The 19,503-nt window shown below is 58.4% G+C and overlaps 5 protein-coding genes across 5 annotated transcripts; 3 read left to right on the top strand and 2 right to left on the bottom strand.

Annotated features, from left to right (window-relative positions):
* Positions 1-606: 606 nt before the first annotated feature.
* Positions 607-3,072, top strand: PG985_010455 (uncharacterized protein; the record flags this gene model as incomplete). The annotated part of the gene is made up of 1 exon (XM_066830223.1): positions 607-3,072. The coding sequence occupies one exon, from the start codon at positions 607-609 to the stop codon at positions 3,070-3,072; it is 2,466 nt and encodes an 821-aa protein (XP_066680905.1).
* Positions 3,073-5,909: 2,837 nt separating this feature from the next.
* PG985_010454 (uncharacterized protein) lies at positions 5,910-8,794 on the top strand (the record flags this gene model as incomplete). Its single annotated transcript, XM_066830222.1, has 3 exons — positions 5,910-6,095; positions 6,163-7,435; positions 7,491-8,794. 3 exons carry the CDS (start codon positions 5,910-5,912, stop codon positions 8,792-8,794), a joined length of 2,763 nt encoding a protein of 920 aa, XP_066680904.1.
* A 1,868-nt stretch (positions 8,795-10,662) lies between these two features.
* PG985_010453 (uncharacterized protein) lies at positions 10,663-12,268 on the bottom strand (the record flags this gene model as incomplete). Its single annotated transcript, XM_066830221.1, has 3 exons — positions 10,663-11,004; positions 11,074-12,101; positions 12,163-12,268. 3 exons carry the CDS (start codon positions 12,266-12,268, stop codon positions 10,663-10,665), a joined length of 1,476 nt encoding a protein of 491 aa, XP_066680903.1.
* An 888-nt stretch (positions 12,269-13,156) lies between these two features.
* On the top strand, positions 13,157-14,516 carry PG985_010452 (uncharacterized protein; the record flags this gene model as incomplete). The annotated part of the gene is made up of 2 exons (XM_066830220.1): positions 13,157-14,166; positions 14,225-14,516. 2 exons carry the CDS (start codon positions 13,157-13,159, stop codon positions 14,514-14,516), a joined length of 1,302 nt encoding a protein of 433 aa, XP_066680902.1.
* A 1,255-nt stretch (positions 14,517-15,771) lies between these two features.
* Positions 15,772-17,712, bottom strand: PG985_010451 (uncharacterized protein; the record flags this gene model as incomplete). Its single annotated transcript, XM_066830219.1, has 4 exons — positions 15,772-16,323; positions 16,386-16,638; positions 16,707-16,764; positions 16,899-17,712. 4 exons carry the CDS (start codon positions 17,710-17,712, stop codon positions 15,772-15,774), a joined length of 1,677 nt encoding a protein of 558 aa, XP_066680901.1.
* Between the last annotated feature and the right edge of the window lie 1,791 nt (positions 17,713-19,503).

The raw sequence follows: 19,503 nt of genomic DNA, 5'->3' as shown, positions 1-19,503 counted from the left end.
TTTTATATATATCGATATCCACTATAATTCAAAATGCGTTCGTAACTATTCGTTGCGTGTAAGCTGAGAAGCTGGCTACCGTATGTACGACTGGGTGGGAGAAACCCATGTTTCGCGACCCCTATGTCTTTTTACCATTGGATCCAGTAGGGAATAATGTCTATGGAAAACAAAGATGCTGTCGGTGACAAAGCAGTCGTTTCGACAACATACTCCTTCAGGTCGTATCATCAACGGGTGTGGCTGTCTACGTCGGGACGCTCGCCAATGCTGCCGCCGCAAGCAGTCGCCTAACAACGGGACGGTGGTCGAGTTGATTGTGATTTGGCTGTCCCGTTGTTGATGATAAGGCAGCTAAGCTCAACGAAAGGGGACAAAGAGACACCCTACGGAGACGGAACCGGTTGAAACCGAGGAACTGCCGGAACAGGCAATACTTGCGGACAAAGGGGAACGTATAGTCACCTCTTGACACTCCTAACCTTTCCACACCGCACAAACCCTGCCGCTGTAATGTTATAACCACGTTTACTCCTTTAATTCTCAGAGGGCTATTGCCTTGACAAACCATAATTTTTCCAATCCAAGCACCCATACTTTTTCATGATGTCTTCTTTTCCGAACCCCGACCCAAAAGAGGTCGACTATTTCGGGTATGGCAAAAAGGCGGTTGACGACCCGAACAAAATGCAAACTGCTGAGGAGCTTCTCGTGAAGTTCCATGGCTTGCTCACGGAAATCAACAATGCAGGCCGGGAGTTGGAGACCGAGACCGGCGCCTTCACCATCGACAACCTGGCCGACCTCTACTCGAGGTACGTCGCTTTCTTCGACGAGGTCCTCCGCAACAGCAAGTTTGCGGCCCAGCTGGCCGAAGGCGTCAGCTACAACCCGTATCCGGAGCAGCCCGACTACAACAGCCTCATCGAGGAGCAGTTCCGGCTACACGGCGTCGAGGACGAGGACCACGACTACGACGCGGATGAGATCGACCCGTATGCAGAGGAGGAGGGGGAGGAGCGCAAGATCAAGCTGCCCGAGGAGTGGAACAAGCAGAAAGACCTGATCCTCAACATGACGAACGCGCTGGGCCTCTTCAACTACATGCTGTTCGAAAACAGCCAGGCGCTGGACATGCCCGACTCGGGCCAGAAGCTGGGGAAGCCCTGGAGCGCCGCCCGCGCCTCCGAAAACCGCCGCGACTGGCACCCCAAGATGAAGGCGGCGTACGACGCGCTGAACCAGCCCGTGTTCGGCCAGCTCAACGAGCAGATCTGGGACCACCTGCTCCTGATGGGCAAGTTCCTGCGCGGCACCGCGCCCGCCTCGGCCGGCGCCTGGCAGGGCGGCGTCCTGCAGGGCAACGAGGCCTTCGACGCCACGTTCCAGCGGTTCCGGGCCCTCGGGAACAAGAGGCCCACGACCGACGTCGAGCGCACGCGGCTGCTGCGGAGCTCGGCCTGGCTGCTGCGGGAGGCCTGCTCGGACCTGCAGCTCGACCCCAAGGCGGTCGACATCGAGTGGGAGAAGCTCGTCGACCCGCTCCAGGCGCCGGCCTACACCCGGCAGCCCGTCACCAGCCGGGCCTTCACCTTTGGCACGGAGGAGGGGGAGGGCGGGCGTCGCCGCCCCGGCATCCTGCAGGTGAAGCGGGCGCTCGGGTACGACCCGGCCACGGACCCCGCGGTGGATGCGGAGGGGAATCCGGTTGCGGCCGCCGCTGGGGCGGTGCAGGCTAACACCTCGAAGCGTCGCAAGGGCGGCGGCGGCGGAGAGGCGGGGCCGCCGGCTAAGAGACGGCATACCAGAGCTGCGGCGCAGCAGCAGAAGCAGCAGCAGCAGGAACAACAGCAGCAGCAGCAGCCGCCGCAACAGCAGCAGCAGCAGCAGCAACAGCAGCAACAGCAGCAACAGCAACAGCAGCAGCAGAAACAGCCGGCGAATCCTCCCAATGCCGGCGGCCACGCCCAGCGAGCCTGGACCCTCGCCGACGCCGACGCCGACTTCCAATGGATCGAATCCTGGCTCCACGCCAACACCCGCGGCGTCAACAACTACCAGGCGCCCAGGCTGGACGGGACGACGGTCCTGAAGCCGCTGCTGGACAAGCCCACCAGCACGAGGTGGTCCAAAGATTTTCAGCCCATGGCGCGCGAGCTGAAGAACCTGCGCGACCGCGTCTTGGCCGCGCCCGCCACCGAGGAGGAAGAGGGGGGCGATCGGCCGCTGCTCGACGAGCTCGAGGAGGTGATTGCCGAGGTCCGCGGCCAGCGCAACGAGCACAGCCGCTGGCTCCACGTCTACAGCCGCAAGTTCCGGCGCGTGTACGCCATCAAGGCGTGCTACCTGCGCGCCCTGGCGGTGCGGCGGGCGGCCCAGCTGGCCGAGGCGGAGGCGGAGGCGGGCAGTGACAGGCCGTGGAGCCTCCGGCGCGACATGGACGAGCACCGGGCCCGCCGCCTCGAGGACTGGGTCGCGCACGAGGGCGCCTGGCTCGGGGCCGAGGACTTTCGGATCAGCACGGCGAAGAGACGGGTGCCTCAGTGGCAGCACGACCGCTTGGACGTCTTCGAAAGGAACATGGATGCGTGGACGGCGGAGATCGCGGTCCTGCGCGCCCGGGTGGCGGCTCGCCAGGGCGGGGGTGGTGCGGAACAGCCGCAGCAGCCGGTCGAGCAGCCGGCGGTTGAGGGAGAGGCAGAGGCAGTGGAGGAAGTGGCAGTGGCACAGGAGGAAGCAGTGCCGGCAGTAGAGGCGCCGGCGCCGGCGCCGGCGGAGGAAGCGCAACTGCCCCAACTGAGCGACTGGGACCGCACGATACTGGCCGAGTACTACGGCGAGACCATCTTCCGCGGCGCGCGCCTCCACCACGGCAAGCGGTGGCGCGACGGGGCCATCTACAACCGGAACGAGACCGACACCCGCCGGCCCGGCGACGGCGTCGACGTGTTCCGGGCCGGCGGGCCTCCCGGGTACGAGGGCCTGCCGACCTGGACGACGTGGGAGAAGCTGCAGTACATGATTGTGCTGACGCACTGGCGGTTCCAGCGGGCGTGGGAGATTCAGCTCTAGGGGGCGGGTGTTGGGATGTATTAGTTTAGTTGTTTGTTGTACTTTTCTCTATGCAAGATCAGTCTGTTGTAGCTGTTTCTATATACAATTTGCCTTCGAAACAGGCCGTCCAGAAAATCCCATCATGACTTTGCTTTCTCTGTTTCCTCTGGGCTTACGTGCCACTTCTTTCTGCCACTAGAATAACGGCCAGACTGAACTCCGAGAGACCTGAAATTATTCAAGCCGAGTTTCTTATTGTTGCTACATAGACAGGGACTCCCCAAAGACAACGGTATTGGGTGGCTGGCCTCGGAACAGAACACCGGTGTGCTTCCTCTGCGTGAAGATACGTTGACCTTTGCTGGAAGAATGGTGGGACGTTGCGAGCTATGTAATGGCTCTACATGTATGGCCTTACATATGCCCTCACATACCTTGGTGATATGAAACTAACAGTTTTGAACCCGGTAGCAAGACAGCAGATATGGCTCGTTGTAGTGAGATGACTGGGAATGCTCGTAGCGGATTAGAAACAAGCGATATCTCTATATGAATATTGGCCTCAGCTATTCACAGTTTCCACACAGAAAGGGGCAGAGAAAGCGTTGAGCAAGAAGTGACTGCAGCTCCCAGAATATTCTCTCAAGGCCCAAGCTGGGTTATGCTACCCTGTTAGGTTTTTTGCACACATCCCTAAATAGCCCCCCTTTTTGTTTTACGACGCCGACTTTGCGCTGGGATTATTAAAAGTCTACAGCCGGCCACGTAAGTGCTGTTTTACTCCATCGTATGGAGTGCGGCTAGACAGGACGTGGCTGTCGACGATCATCCCTTCTTCGTCTATGCAGTATCGAGCCAAACGGGAAATGTGGCTTGCGTATGACCTTTACTGTTTCTTGACCAACTGAAACAGAGGAAGCAGTTGAGATATGCCGAATCCAAAATGGGTATTCAGAGTTTCCACGTTTACACACAATGCAGTGGTGTGTCTTACGAGAGGGCAAGTTGGCATGTTTTGCCAGGTGGGCCAAATTCCTCTGTAGTGTAGGGGGGTATCGCCGCTGCCATGCTCGCCTTTGGAGCAGGCGGATATCAGTACAACGTCAAAAGGAACAGGCTGCGTCCGCACTACCAGAATGTCCGGCTCCTCGGTCCCTTTAAGCCATTATCGGCGCTTCTCGGCCTTACAATGCGTATTCCCACCCAGGCTGAACGTGGCGGTATTCGTGGCGGAACTTTTGACATGATGAAGGGACGTTGAAAATGGCTGGCATCCCCAAGTCTGGACGAGTAGCAGATGTCGAAGCTACCATCACGAGGTGATTGAAGTGCATAGCAGCCATTGCCATGACTCAGAAGACAGTCACGGCTAGCTTCGGATTGGAAACAGAGATGACAAAGCTAGTAAAAGAAAACTTGGGAACCACTGTCGTCGTCGGCAGATAAGAGGGTATTAAGTAAGTAGTTATATTGGAGATAACACCGGAGAAGCTGCTCCGGATCGCGATGGCTAGACCCCCTCTGGGCTTGGCCTAAGAATTTAAAGCTCTGGCTTCTAGTGCCGGGCGCTATGGCTTGAAAGTGCCGGGCTCACGAGCTACGCAAACTAAAAAACCAAGGCTTCGCGGGATACATCATGTTCAAGTCGCCGTTTCCGCGGCGGAAGCCAATCCAACCCGTGCCCTACTCGCATACGACTGGAGGTGCGATTGAGGACGTCTGGTGTGAGTGATTTTTCCTCGAGAAAGGTGTCGTGTACACGTCTCCACGGGGATCATGCAGACCGAAACCTTAATTCTGGCAGCCGGGATGAGATCAAGAATCAAGGCCGCCTGCGCATATTGAGCTTCCGAGCTCCTCACCATGGCAGCTGGGGCAGCGGCCAGTAGCAGGGCGGCCAGGGCGCTGCCAATAAGGCCTCGGGCAGCACCCAACCAATTAACCTGGTCAAGTTCTGCCGCTAACCGTCAACCTTCTGCCGCTAAGCGGGCAAGGCCCCCCACCTCCACCTCTCGAAGCTGGAAGCTGGGAGCAAGATGACGGACGGATCGTCTGTCTTACAAGGAACCTTCAAGACAGGCAACTGAACAGAGCTTTGGCGACTCGGCTGCTACTCAGGGCCAATACCCTCTCGCTCCTTCCTTTAGCGTTGCTATGTTATGTAGTTTGGTCTCAATGGATATCGCAGCTTGTCCAACTGCAACTAGAGCAATTGAGCCAGTGACTTCCAGCTTCTTCTACCTGGTTCCCGGGTATACCTGCCATTCGTCCCAGCAGTCTGACGACGCTTCGATCCCCATACTCGAGGGCGCTGTGGAGCTAATTTTCCTGTGCGGCGCAAAGCACCAGACACTCGAAGCTTGGCCCTCCCCGTTTTTTTTCGCGACGCCGGGAATGACCTCAGTCGATCTGTAATTTGACCTTCACTGTGCCTTTTTTTTTTTCCTTTCTCCGCCCGACAGACCGAGGATCGATCATCTGGACGAGAACACGCGATACGTCCAGAAGCAGCCGAGGAAGCGACGACAGCCGCCGCCATTGCAGCAAGACAGCCAATTCGTCGTCGAAAGTCACCGCCGCCCTTACCGATGGATGTTTGGATGAATTAGATTTGATCGATCCGCTCTGTCACGTCAGAACGGTCTGCGCTCCGCTCCCGAGTACGCCAAGCCAAGCCACCTCTGTCCTCCCCTCGCGTGCACTTTTCTTTTCCCTCGACTCGACTTCCCTCCACACCCACCTGGCCGACCCCAAGCAAAGCCAGCCATAACCGTCCGGCATCCAACGAGAACGGGCGCTCGGCAAGTCGGGATCAGGCATGCCACTCATGCCACAACCCATATAGATCACCAGCGATGGAGGAGGGTTCCAAAAGCCGGTCCGGCCAGTCGAGCAACAACCCCGACCACCATCCCACTCCCACTTCCATTCCCGAGAAGCACCCCGCCCCATCCAACAACGATGCCGCCAACAAGAGACGCCGCGGCCTCGGCGTCGTCACACCCAACGCCTGCACCGAATGCCGCAAGAAGCGCGCAAAGGTATGTCCCTTCACGCACCCCCTTTTGATGCTTTGCCCGTTGTCTGACCTGTCTCTCTCTCGTGTAGTGCGACGGCCAGAGACCCTGCGGTCGATGCAGGGCGCAAAAGGACGTCGAATGCGTCTACGAGATCCCCGTGCGACAGTCCAAAGAAAACCTCCGAAGCGAGATAGACCAACTGCGGCGCCAGCAGCGCCAGAATGACTCGGTCTTCTCCGCCCTCGTCCGACCCGAGCTGTGGGAGGAGGTCCTCAGCCGCATGCGCGGCGGCCAGAGCGTCGAGAGCATATCCGAATGGCTAGCCTCGGGCGGAGGAAACTTCATGCCCCAGTCCGGCTTTGGCCATTCGCTACCGCCGCCGCAACAACAGCAACAACAGCAGCAACAACCAAAGCACGGCGGCTCCGGGGTGACGCTCCCGCCACTGGCTGGCATGGGATACGGTCCGGGGCCCGGCGGTTTTGCGCCGTTGGGCAACGCGGGCGCGAACCAGGCGAAACAGGAGTACGACCACAACAGCCCCTGGGCCTTTTCCTCGCAGGACCAGTCGCACTCCACCCGCAGCAACTCCCACCCCGACGTGATGCAGTGGACGGCCGACATGGCCCCCCACACGCGCGTCGGCTCCTGGCTCCAGACCCAGCAGCCCCATGCCGAAGGGACGCGCCACCACGGCGTCGACCAGATCTTTGCGCCCATCCAGTCCCCCGAGATGAAGGTGCCGCCCGACACCTGGACCAACGTGACGACCGACACCAACCTCGTCCAGCACCTGCTCGCCCTCTACTTTTGCTGGGAGTACCCGACCTTTGCCTCGCTCAGCAAGGAGCATTTCCTCAAAGACTTCCTCGACGGGCGGCACCGCTACTGCTCGCCCATCCTGGTCAACGCGCTCCTGGCCCTGGGCTGCCGCTTCTCGACGCAGCCCAACACGCGCGAAAACCCCGACGACCCCTACACGTCGGGCGACCACTTCTTCAAGGAGGCCCTGCGGCTCATGTACCGCGAGAGCAACCACCACACTCTCATGACGATCCAGGCGCTGGGCATCATGTCCATCCGCGAGGCCAGCTGCGGACGCGACTCGGAGAGCTGGTACTACGCCGGCCAGAGCGTGCGGCTCGCCCTCGAGATGGGCCTGCACAAGGTGGACGAAAACGGCGACGAGGACGAAATGGCCGTGCAGGCGGCCACCTTCTGGGGCGCCTTTGCGCTGGACCACGCCTGGTCGCTGGCCACGGGGTCGCTGCCGCAGTGCTCCTGTTTCCCCAGCCTCCCGCCCAAGCCGGCCATCATCAACGACATCGAGTCGTCGCTGTGGGTTCCCTACACCGACGATGGTAAGTACAACTGGCTCTCCTTAACTTCTTGTTGGATTCTGAAACTCGTGAACAGGTTCTGACATTTTAGGCGCTCCTCTGCAACGGTCGTGCGAGCAGCCGTCCAACGTGCGGTCGGTCTACAAGTGCTTCTGCGAGCTGAGCGAGCTGGTCCACCAGTCCCTCTACATCCTGCACTCGCCCGGCCGCCCCGTCACCAGCCGCGACCTCCTCAACATCTACACCCAGTACCTCAACTGGTACGACCGCATCCCCGAGGTCCTGCGCCTCGGCCACAACTTCACCCCGGCCGTCCTCTTCGCCCACATGTACTACCACTTCGCCATCCTGCTCCTCTTCCGGCCCCTCATCAAGCTGCGCATCATCGGCTCCAGCATCCTGCCCCGCGACGTCTGCTCCCAGGCCGCCGACGCCATCCAGGGCCTGCTGCGTTCGTACTCGCAGTTGTATACTTTGCAGCGGACGCCCTCTTTTGTACCCTATTTCGTCCTCACCTCCTCCATCATGCACCTGGCCATCGGGGCCTCGTCGCCGCTGCAGAGCGGCGCCTCGCCGGCCGCGGCCTCGAACCCGTCGACGGCGAAACCCGAGGGCGCCGACCTGCCACACGGCCACCCGGCGAGACCGCACTCTTCTAATGGCAGCGACGCCAGCGCAAGTGCCACGCCTCACAGCACCTCGTCCACGGCCACACTGAGCCCCAAGGTGGCCGAGTCGCTGCGGCAGGGCATCTCGGACCTCGAGGAGATGGCGCCCTGCCACCACTTTGCCGAGCAGGCGCTGCACATCCTGCGGTACCTGGCGCGCAAGTGGCACATCGACATCAGCCTGGTCAAGGAGGGGGACCTGTCGCACGACGAGGTGGACAGGCTGGTGGGGCCCCAGACGAGCAGCCTCAACTTCTTCACGCCCAAGGTGGTCGAGAACGACTTTATCTGCGCCTGGGGCACGCCGGGCGACTACGACGACGACAACGCGGGCGGGCCGACGCCGACCGCCAAGGGGAGCGCGGCGCGGCGGCAGCAGGACAGCGGGGAGGACATGCCGCAGGCCGTGGGCAAGGAGACGACGGCGGCGGCGGAGGCGCAGAAGGACAAGGACGACGTCAAGGCGGTGCGGGCGGGCGAGCGGCACGCCGAGGCGGGCGGGGTCGAGGCCATGGAGGACGGCGAGGCGACGGCCGGCGAGGCGGACGCGCTCGACCGGCTCAAGGAGACGGTGGGGCCCAGGACGACGGCGCCGTCGGCCAAGAGCATCGAGGGCATGGAGAACCCCCTGTTCTGGCCCTTCCCGATGCAGGGGCGGCCGATCCTGGCGTCGGGGCCCAAGCTGCAGGAGGCGGGGTTTGCGCCGCTGTGAGGGGGGCGAAGTACCTCACTTGTCGAGGTCCTCCGCCGAAACGAATGGGGAGCAGTCGCCTCGCGCCATCGCCTGGCTTGTGTGCTGCACGCGAGGATATGTCCACCACACCCCCTTTTGCCGATGACGGCAGCATGCTGGCGAGGTGTCGGGGGGGGGAAACACCGAGCACGTTGCCCCATATTTGGGCTGGGCGAGGGCTACTGTCTGCGGCTAGGGCTCTTGGGAGACGCGAGCGATGACGGACGATACGACACATGTGACCATTTGCGTGCGACAAACGAGAGTGGGGTTCCAACTTCGCTTGGGTGAAGGGTAATCAGGCATCAGGATGGGTGTTGCCTCATATGGCACCCGTTACAGGGCGCTTGTTGCAGATTTGCTACCTGCCCTACGGTCGATATTGGGGAGCATAAGGGAAGGGGCATGGATCATCTCATCATATAGAAAGAGATGGGGTGCACATATTTTGTGGAGAAGATGATGGATGGGGATGTGTTATCTGTGTCAAGAAGTGATGATGCACGACGATGATGTACGTACATACTGTTATATGTTGATATGTGAATAATCGAAGATACCCCCCATATCGGGAATGGAAACTCTACTTTGGCTCTGCTCTGCTCTTCTTGCATGTTGAATGGGAATTTGGGATTGGTTGGCACTATGCATTGGGATATCGGAGTTGGGATCTGTGAGTTGTCGAGGGTGATGCGAGATGCTTGCAAGCGTTAGGCAGATCACTGATACGCAACGACGATGACCACACGAATCAGCTTGGTGTACACCCGCCCAGTCCTTAAGGCCTTTCTCTGTCCAGGGTTGGTTGAATCATACAAAAAGGAGTTACCGAAGAGAGACCCGAAAAGGAAAAAATCATTGACCGCAGAGGGAGTCGAACCCTCTTGCCTTTAACATACCATTAAGACATACTACCGCTAGGCTACACCGGCCCGGTCAAGGGGCTCTTCTGTTTTTGGGACCTATAAGGGTCGGTTTGGTTGGAAAGGGGAGAGTATATGGATATCTTGCCTTAGGGGAACTTGGTTGGGGGTGAACTTAAATCGAAGATCCGGGCACCACGGATTGGCATTCGAAAACGGCCATAGCATCTGGATTCATCAGGCACGAGGTGCCATTTGCTCTATTTACTGAGGCTTTCATCTCCTAACTCCTTATTACTCGTTTCCTACCGGTCAAGCTCCATGAAGCTAGCAGTCCCCCATGACGACGCCTTGGAACCAGAGGTTTCTACCAACATCGCAGCAGATGAACAGGTCCAACTGAGGAACAACAGGAAAGCATTCCCCCGTATCCGAGGTTTCCATGTCGTTTCCCCAAGCTTTGTGTCAACTTGAGAAAACCAGATATCAATAACAGATCGCAGTAAGTTCCTGAAGGCCAACAATTACATCAATCCGTCCACGTACTGCAGCTCCCTCGTGTATATGTATATATCAAAACTTTTAATTTCTAAACGAAGAAACAGAAACGAAAATTGTACATAGTATGTGTGGTCTCCTACTCCTGTAACGCCTAGCCAATGATCAGATCTCTCTAGCATGTTGGTCAGGTTCATGGAAAGACAGCTTTACAAGCTATCCGCCAACCTCTCCCCAAAGACACACTACTCGATCATTCTGGTGGTTCCCTAAAATAAACCAACCCCCGTGGCCAAGTATGTGGTGGTATCTGTCCTGCATTTGTTCCCGTTTGAAGAAAGATTTATTATACAGCTTGCCTTCTTGCATCATGCCGGCCAAGTAACGTTCTCCCTTTCTCAAAACCCAAGCGTACTCTTATTGCAGAGCACTTTGGTTGCATGCCGGGAAAACATACAACCCCCAAGCACATCACGTCCTCCACCCTCAATACCGCTTCGACGGGCTCCGGTTTTTAGTCGGACTTCTCGACCTGTGCTTGCTCGGGCTCCTCCGCCGGCCGGGCGTCTCGTACGGCAGCAGAAGCGGCGGTCGCGTGCTCTCCGGCGAAGCGTCCGTATCGGGCGTCTCGTCCTGCATCAGTGCCGCATACGCGCCGCGGTGCGGCGTCCGGGGCGGCTTCTGCTCGTTGTAGTAGTAAGGCTGAGGGTTGATGGCGGCCTGCGACGGCTGCGGGTGGTACGGGGCCTGGGCGAAGGCCGGGGGCGACGTCTTGAACAGCGTAGCGCCACTCAGGCAGACGATGATCGCGAGGATGGAGAGGGCGGCCTGTGAAAGTGGTGAGATTAGTATTTCGAATACGGGCATGAGGAAGAAAGAAACCCAGGGGAGACTTACCATTGTTTTCCAATGCATCGTCTCGAAGATGGTGTTGGCGATCTCGACCATGTTCTTGGCTCCGTGGCGAACGTGGTAGTCCGGGTTGGGGTTCTGGTTCATGCAAATATCCCATTCGTTGCACAGCGCGTCCAGGGCCGGCAAGCGCTTGTCTCGGGGGTGGCAGCGGTTGTCGACGTACTGCTGGGTGCACTTGGTTATTTCGTCGAGGACACTACTCTTCTCTTTCAAATTGACGAGGCTCATCTCGTGGCGGAAGGAGGTAATGACGGCCACAAGGATATAAAACATCAAGCCAATGATGGCGGCATTGAAGATGAGCGTCAACCAGTAGCCCAGGACATGGGGGGCCGTGGGGTGCTGCGAGACGGTGGACAGGAAGTTGGCGAACCAGCCCTTCTTCTGGGCCGAGGCGTGGCTCCGGGAGCGCGGGCGCTCGTTGGGCTCGTAGGTGCTGTCGTCCGAATCGGGATCTTCCGACTCTTCCCACTCGTTAGAATATTTGTAGGGCAAGCGGTACCCGCTGATGTCCTTATCATCATGACGCCTCTTGCGCTTACGTATCTTGTCGCGGGTGCCGAACATGGTCATCCTGCCGTTGGGGATCTCGCCCTTGCCGGGGCTGCGCCGGGTCGCCACCTGCAGCAGCGACTTGGAGCGGGCGGGCGTGAGGCTCACGTGGCGGATGGAGCGGTAGTTGTCCTCGGGGGTGTCAGGATCGTACAATTCGGAGGCATCGGGGTCGGTGGCAGCGGGACTGTCCTCGACCTCGGAGAGGGGGTCCATGTCGAAGGGCTTGCGCGGCGTGGTGAAGGCCGGGTTCCGGAATGGAGGGGCGGTGCTGGTGCGTTGGAATGTCGGGTGCGCAGAAGAGGAAGTGGAAGTAGAGGATGACTGCGCGTCGTTGCGATTGGAAGGTGGCGGCTGGTTGCTGCTCGAGCTGCTGCTCTGCGTTCGCGAGAACATGTTGAGGTTGGGTGTGCTGTTTGCTGCGAGTGCGCCGGGGCGAGTGGCTCCGAAGGCGGTATCTGTGTTTTTTTGCTTCATTAGCAAGAGGGGCTGTGGATGGAGATGCACACATGTGCGTACTGGTCTTTTGGGCGTTTTGGATGGATCGAACAAATGGACTGGTGGGATCCATCGGCCCTTGGGTTTGATATTCCCAATCCATGGGAGACTCGTAGGTGCGCGCCATGATGCCCAGCCCGAATTGGCGAAGAAGAGTGTCGAATGTGGGAGCTATTCCAGATGCCGTGGCTAGTAAAGAGTAGAAGCGAATGAAATAGCAGTTGGTGGTGCGACAGGACTCCCAGGCAGGAAGAATCGACGATGATGACGATGGGGATTGCCGATGCAGGCTGGTTGTGTGCCTGTACTTGTAATAGGTAGGGAGAAACACAAGACTGGAGCTCGTCAACAAGCTACTCAACAAGGGCACACAGACGCTCTTGATCAATCAGTACGTCAAACAATCGGCGACTCCAGATTATCATGGGTCTCTTGCATGGTGGCACGCATGGGTCGATCCCTTCAGTAGAAAATCAGCGATTGAAACAGTCCATCTCTTTCTATCCAAAATGGTTAATTGATGGGGTAACCGCCAGCCACAGTAAACAAAGGCCGCCACGCCCAAGCTCAGAGCTCGAAAAAAGTTGCAGTGGGGTCGGCGAGGCTGAGGAACCCAGCGCCAGGGATTAGGTAAGCTTGGCCGTTGCAGGGATGGCGTAACTCAAGGGAAAGCGAGACTGCAACATTTCCTAGAGAGCAGAGGCCAAACAAGGCTGGATGGAGATCAATTGATACATTTATCAATCCATCCGCCCACGCCTTTGTCCTTTCTCGATCAACCACCACTCCCATTTTCTTCGTGCAGGGAGGAAAAGCCAACAATAATTATCGTTTTGTCACTTTCTCCGGTGCACCTTGCTGGAGACCCATCTCCGATCCCAGCCCCAAGCTTCTTTACATTGAAGTCTTAATTCCCATCACAGACAGGCCTCTGGGCTAACGCTTTATTCTCGCCACCTTCAACCTCGCGCCTTCCTTCTGTTCTCTCTTTCTTTGCCCATCAATACCGACCATCATGTCCGACATGGAAGATTCCCCCGCGGCCGCGGCCCCCGAAACCCTCCACGAGGAAGAGGGCGATGACCAGCAAAAGGAGTTGGGCGATTACGATGTCGAAGCCGCCGGCGATTCCGACAAGGACTCGGACGCCCTGTCCGAAGTCGACGAGGACCAGTTCGACGACTACGACCCCGCCGCCGCCCAGATCGAGGAGAAGCCCGTCGAGATCGACGAAGACGTCGCCCGCACCCTCAAGGCGGGCAAGCGCAAGGGCCAGGCCGTCCGCAAGCCCAAGGAGGGCCGCCGCGAGAAGAAGCGCTCGCGCGCCCAGGACGACAACGACGGCGCCGACGGCGAGATCCAGACGGGCAAGCGGCGCCGCGCCGGCCCCGCCGCCGCGTCGTCCTCCCGCAGCGAGCGAGCCGAGCCCGAGCCGGTGCCCGAGGAGAACCTAACGCCCGAGGAGCGGCGCAAGCGCGCCATCGAGCGCGCCGCGGCCAAGGACGTCAAGAAGCCGTCGGGCCGCCGGCGTAAGAAGGACGAGATCGACCTCGAGAACGACCTGGCCGAGCGCATCGAGCAGCTCATCGTGACCATGGGCAACGCCTGCGAGGCCGACAACGCCGCCCGCGCCGCCGGCCAGCCCGCCAACAACAAGCTCCGCATCCTGCCCGAGGTCATGTCCCTGCTCAACAGCAACAACCAGCAGGACGCCATCGTCGACCCGGACCACAACTTCCTCGGCGCCGTCATGTGGTTCCTCGAGCCCCTGCGCGACGGCTCCCTCCCGGCCTACACCATCCAGCGCGACATCTTCAACGCCCTGCCGCGCCTGCCCATCGAGAAGGACTCGCTCAAGGCCAGCGGCCTCGGCAAGGTCGTCCTCTTCTACACCAAGAGCAAGAAGCCCGAGATCGGCATCAAGCGCACCGCCGAGCGGCTGCTGGGCGACTGGAGCCGGCCCATCCTGAACCGCACCGACGACTACAAGAAGCGCCACATAGAGACGCGCGACTTTGATTACCAGTACGTTTCATTGACCTCCTGCTCTGTACCAAAATCTAGACTAACTAACCTCCTCCAGGGCTGCCAAACTCCGCCAGACGGCCGGCTCCCAGTTCACCCTCTCGCAGCGACCCGCGCCCGCGGCCACGCAGACGTCGCGCCGCGAGGCGGAGCGGGAGCGGATCCTGCAGATGCCCGACAAGAACGGCAACCGCGCGCGCGTCGTGGGCCTGCCCTCGAGCTATAGCGTGGCGCCCAAGAGCACCTTTACGACCTCGTCCCAGTCGGGCCCCGAGTACCGCCCCATTGGCGCTAGCGGCGACGCCGCCTTCCGCAAGATCATGCTCAAGAACAAGGCCAAGAAGAAGTAGAGCAACCTGGGCCGCTTGCCTCCTTCGCACCTTATCAAGTCGGACCTGCGCGCCGCCGGCCTGGGTCTGGCCGAGTCTTAGAAGGACAGGGGGTAGAGAAGTTGATGTGTGTTATGGTGTAATCCGTTGGCGAAGTTTTTTCCCGTTGCATTCTCAGGGGCGTTCATGGGCGTTTTTGTTGAGCAGGGTTTTGCGAGTGAGTGAGAGCGTACCGCAGTCACATACAGCATTAGGTACACTCACAAATTAGATTGGTATGCTGTGCAGTTCTGGTTTTCCCTCGCATGTTCGTCATTCTGACTCTGCATGGAAAGAGGGACGGCTGAAGGCCGGCTGGGGTGTACAATAGTTTAGTGGTTCCTTGCACGGGACGAGAAGCGAATAATGCGAACTACATCCCGTCACTAGTCTGGTCTGGGAGAAGACTGTCCATCTCGCCGTGATTGTTTGTTCCTGTTGTAGCGACCTTGCCCTGCTCCCTCATCGTAGCTGACAAGACATTTGATCATGAAGTCTCCTTCATGGTGAAAGGTTGCTCTCATCAGATCATGGCGTACTGTGTATCGAGAATCATACCGTATAATTCGACAGCATGCCATCCATATGTAAGGTAAATTGCTGGACAAAATAGGCATGCCAGTGGCTAGATAGCCCGCCCATTAGGCAAAAAGTATCATACCAAACACGGCATTTCCGCCATGAAAGGACGAGTACAGGATGAGTGTATGGAAGACCCCAACATATTGCTTGTATGTAATCTGCACCGTTTTCACTTGATCTCCCATCCCTACCTACCTATTAGGGTCCCCTTTTAGTATCAAGCCCACCAATCCACGTACCATCTATGCCATATAATCGAATCGAAACCCCTTGGGAACCTCTCCTTTCTTTTCGAGAGCCCGGTGAAGTGTAAAGCCTGCTTATGCCTGCGTGCATGCTTCCTTGTGGCTACTTCCTCTCCAGAGGCGGAACAAAAACAGCAACACAAAGGTTGTTAATGGGATGCGTATTGATGGTTGTTCTATGGTGAAGATCGCTAAATGCACCACGAGCCAGCCACGATTTTTTCATTTCGACTTCTTCCTCTTTCTGTTGCTCTCTTTCCCCCTCGCTGCTGCGTTGTCGTCGATCGGGGTGAGCCACGTTGCCTGCCTCTTGATCGTCTCGCTTTAGATAATCAACCCCCCTTTCCCCTTTACAGGTTTCTTCGCTTACCTGCCAACCCGTGTCTCTATGTCTCTCAAAGAAGTGGTAACTAGCGAGCCTTCTTCACCTCCGTAGACCAGCCTTCGATCCCCTCGCCCCGGCTCCCCGGCACCAGGCTGTTCAGTTTGACCTCCTCCATGCCGGGTGTGTCGTTGAGCCACGGGTGATTCGCCATGCCGCCCGCGTTGGCCCGCTTCTCGGGCAGCAGCTCGAGCATGGGCAGCAGGAAGTCGGCCACCTGGCTGGGCTGGTACTCGAGGGCCGGCGTGGTCTCCTCGTCGGGGGCGTCGTCGTTTTCGGCCGCCTCCTTGGCCAGCTTGCGCTCGCGCTCCTCGCGCTCCTTGGGCGTCATGTCCTTGGAGTCCTTGTAGTGGTACTTCTCCCGCAGGACGTCCGGCAGCGCCCAGTGTCGTAACCGGTGGATGTTGCGGAGCTCGCCTCTCTTATTGAAGATCTCCTGGGACCAGCGGCCTTGCTTCCACAGGTCCTTGGGGAACGGGCCGAGCAGCTCGATGATCTGCGCAATGTGGTCGTCGTCCTTCCCGTACTTGGTGCCCGACTGAGGATCAAACAGATAGTCGCCCGTGATGAGTTCGAATACCTGTGCCCGCAAGTTAGCCCACTGACCGCCCAAGAGCCGTTGCCTGTCCAAAAAATACGCACCATACACGCCATACTCCACACATCGGTACTGGCGCCCCATTTTCCTCCCAGGATGACCTCTGGGGACCGGTACTGCCGGGTCTGGATGTCGTTTGTGAAGTGGTGCGAGACCCAGCAGGCGTTGCCGAGATCTGCAATCTTGACGTTGATGATGGGGCCCTTGCGTTTCCTCTTCTTCTTTTCGGGGCTCGCATTGCCTCCCGAGGCGGATTTGTCGAGGGATATGCCCGAGACCTCCTTGCTAAGGATGTCACTGCGCATATGTCAGCATAGGCCGCGCCAACTGATATCATCGACAAAAAAGGGAACACAGAAACTTACGCCGTCTTCTCCCGCTGACCCGACTTCTCGCTGGGGCTCTTGTTGCCCGACGCAGCACCTGTAAGTGACCGTTAGCATCATCGTCATCGTCCGTGCCACGAATGGCGTGAGGCCGACCGGGGGCTGGGCTGCTAGTGTGCGACTAGAAGGGTTTGTGCTTTATTGCGGGGGCGGGGCGGGGCAGCCACTCACTGTCTTGCATCATGGCATTGAGGCTGGTCTGCGACTTCTGCGAGGGAAACATGTTGTTCTGGTTGAAGGAGGCGTTGAGCGGCGAGGGCAGGGGCTGGCTGCCCGTGATCAGGGTCCGTCTCCGGCGGCGGCCGTTCCTGTGGTTCTCCTTGTCGGCCGAGTTCTCGCTCTTGACCACCTTCTTGACCACCTGCTCGACGTCGCCGATCTCGATCAGGACGTTCTCGGGCTTGAGGTCCGTGTGGATGATGCCGCATTCGCGGTGTAGGTAGTCGAGTCCCATCAGGACCTGCTTCGTAATCTGCACCACCAGGTCGCGGGGGATGCCGCGGTGCTGCCACTTCTTGATGAGCCCCAGCAGGTTCTCGCCCAGGACCTCGAACACCATGCAGACGTGCACGCCGTTGGGGCCCTTGTGCTCAAATGAGTCGAGCAGGCTGACGACGTATTTCCGCCCGGGGTGGTTCGGGTTCGCCTGGACAATCTTCTGCAGCAGCTTGATCTCGTCAATCGCGGTTTCGGTGTAGTGGCTGGCCGACCGCACCACCTTCAGGGCGACGTGGTTCCCCGAGGTGTTGTCCCTCGACAGCCAGACGGTCGAGAAGTGGCCCCATCCCAGCTTTCGCACCACTGTGTACTTTCCGTCTTTGAACTTCTCGCCAATCTGCACGGGGTGGTAGCCGCCCTTGCAGTAGTCCTCGGAATCCTCCTCGTCGGCGGTGTTCTCGGCGGCGTCTTCGGGCCCCGACGACGATGTGGGGGAGTGTTGATTCATGGCCTGCGACAGGTGTGGTGGTCTGAGCGAAAACGACATGGTCAGCGCAATGTTCCCGAATGCAGTCGGCGACAAAAGGGTGGTGGGATTGGGCAGATGGTATGCGCGCGCAAGTGCAGGCAGGGTGTGCAGAGGCAGGAGTACATAAGAGCGCAATACGAAGTGCTTTGGTGGCGAGGGCCAGAGGCAGAGCCAGCGGCACGCACGTGGGCTGGGCGCGTAATTGGGCAGACAGAAGGGGACTTGGAGAGCTTTGGTGGATTGATGGACTTGAACGACAACAAATGGCAGGGCGGGCAACCAGAAAACTTGGATCTCCAGCGGCAGAAGCAGATGCAGAAGCAGTAAAAGCAGGCTTATGGAGTTTCTTCCGCCAGAGACGAGGGTTGGCTTTTGGGGGTCCGAATAGCCAAACCCGGCCATCCCAGCGCCCGCCCGCAATTGAGGGCAACCAAGGCAGGGCGATATGATATGGCCTCAAAAGGGACAAGGCAAGCAAATAAGTCCACAGCTAGCAGCAGCAGCAGCAGCACTAGCCAGCTGCGCCCGCCCAACTAGAAACTCGGCACAAAAACGCGAAACTGACAGGGAATTGGGTTTGGGGTCGCAAAGGGTATTGATTGACCTTTTCTTGGTGTTCATCATGGTTGTGGCTTTTTATTTTTTTGGGTTCTGGTTCAAGACGTCGTCGCTTTTTTTTTCTTTGCGGTGATGTTCCACAGCTTGTTGGAAACGGTAGGTAGTGTGTGGTGGTTGATTCTAATTATGTGGTGGTGGTGGTGTAGGGTGGGCAGTGGCAGAAAGCAGGCAAAGACTGGACTTGACTTGAACCGAGTAGTTGGGGCGCGCGCGCGGGGGTGGGATTTTTTGATTCAGACACTCTCCCAATGAGAATGATGGATGGGGAAGCAAGCCTCTTCGTCCCAAATAACAAAAAACAGGCATGCGACGAATAACGAAGCAACCAGATAAGCGGAGCAGCAGGCACAGAAATAATAATCGCCAAAAGAATACCTCGTCGCGCTCTTCACTCTCGCTCGCTTTCCTTGTCTTGTCTCAGCTCGGGAGACAATTTGGAAAGTGGGAAACGTCCATAGATTGGATGGCTATGGGCTGTCCAGAGAGGGTGAGAGAGTGCGAGAGGGGAGGAGCGGGAACACGGCCACAAAATTGAGAGACAGACCGCCTCCATCCATTCCCTTTGCTGCTATGTATGCACGCACTTGTCGATGCGAGAGGATGGGGCACTACTTTGGGAGGTATTTGACGTATGCAGACAATCTCTTGACTAGCTACATACTTTACCACCCCGGTGCCCTAGTACGTCAGAAAGAGGGTGCCAGGGAGACAGGTGGTAGTGCCGCGTGCGATATCAAATCAAGACACACACTGACTGACGCCGTGGCCGCGAATGAAGCCCCGTCCCAGGAGCAAAGCGGGTTCCCCTGCCTGGCGATCTGCCCCCTCTCTCATACGACTGGCTGGCTGGCTGCACTTGATGCGGGCACTGCCTCGGGGCCTACCAAGATCACTGAGCTTGGGTGAGAGGCCATACAGATAGATAAATAGATGCGTGCAGCAGGCGCATGGCCGAAAGCCATCATCTGCCTATAGGTAGGTGATGTGACACGATCCATACGGCACCTCGTGGCCAAAGCTGAGCTGGATGCAGAAAGGAATGAAATGCCATGCCAGGTACGTATATAGACGGGGAAACTAGGCGCGCATGGACGGCACCGAAAGGGGTCAGGAACACCAGACGAACGAGCAATCAAGATTGTACATCAGTCGCACAGCTGGCGGCTAGTCCTAGATGCTAGAAGGCCCGAA

The sequence above is a fragment of the Apiospora marii genome (assembly GCF_038362585.1).
Source record: "Apiospora marii strain CBS 49790 chromosome Unknown utg000007l_segment0_segment0, whole genome shotgun sequence".
Classification (NCBI taxonomy): Eukaryota; Fungi; Ascomycota; class Sordariomycetes; order Amphisphaeriales; family Apiosporaceae; genus Apiospora; species Apiospora marii.
This window is presented reverse-complemented; position numbering and strand designations above follow the sequence as displayed.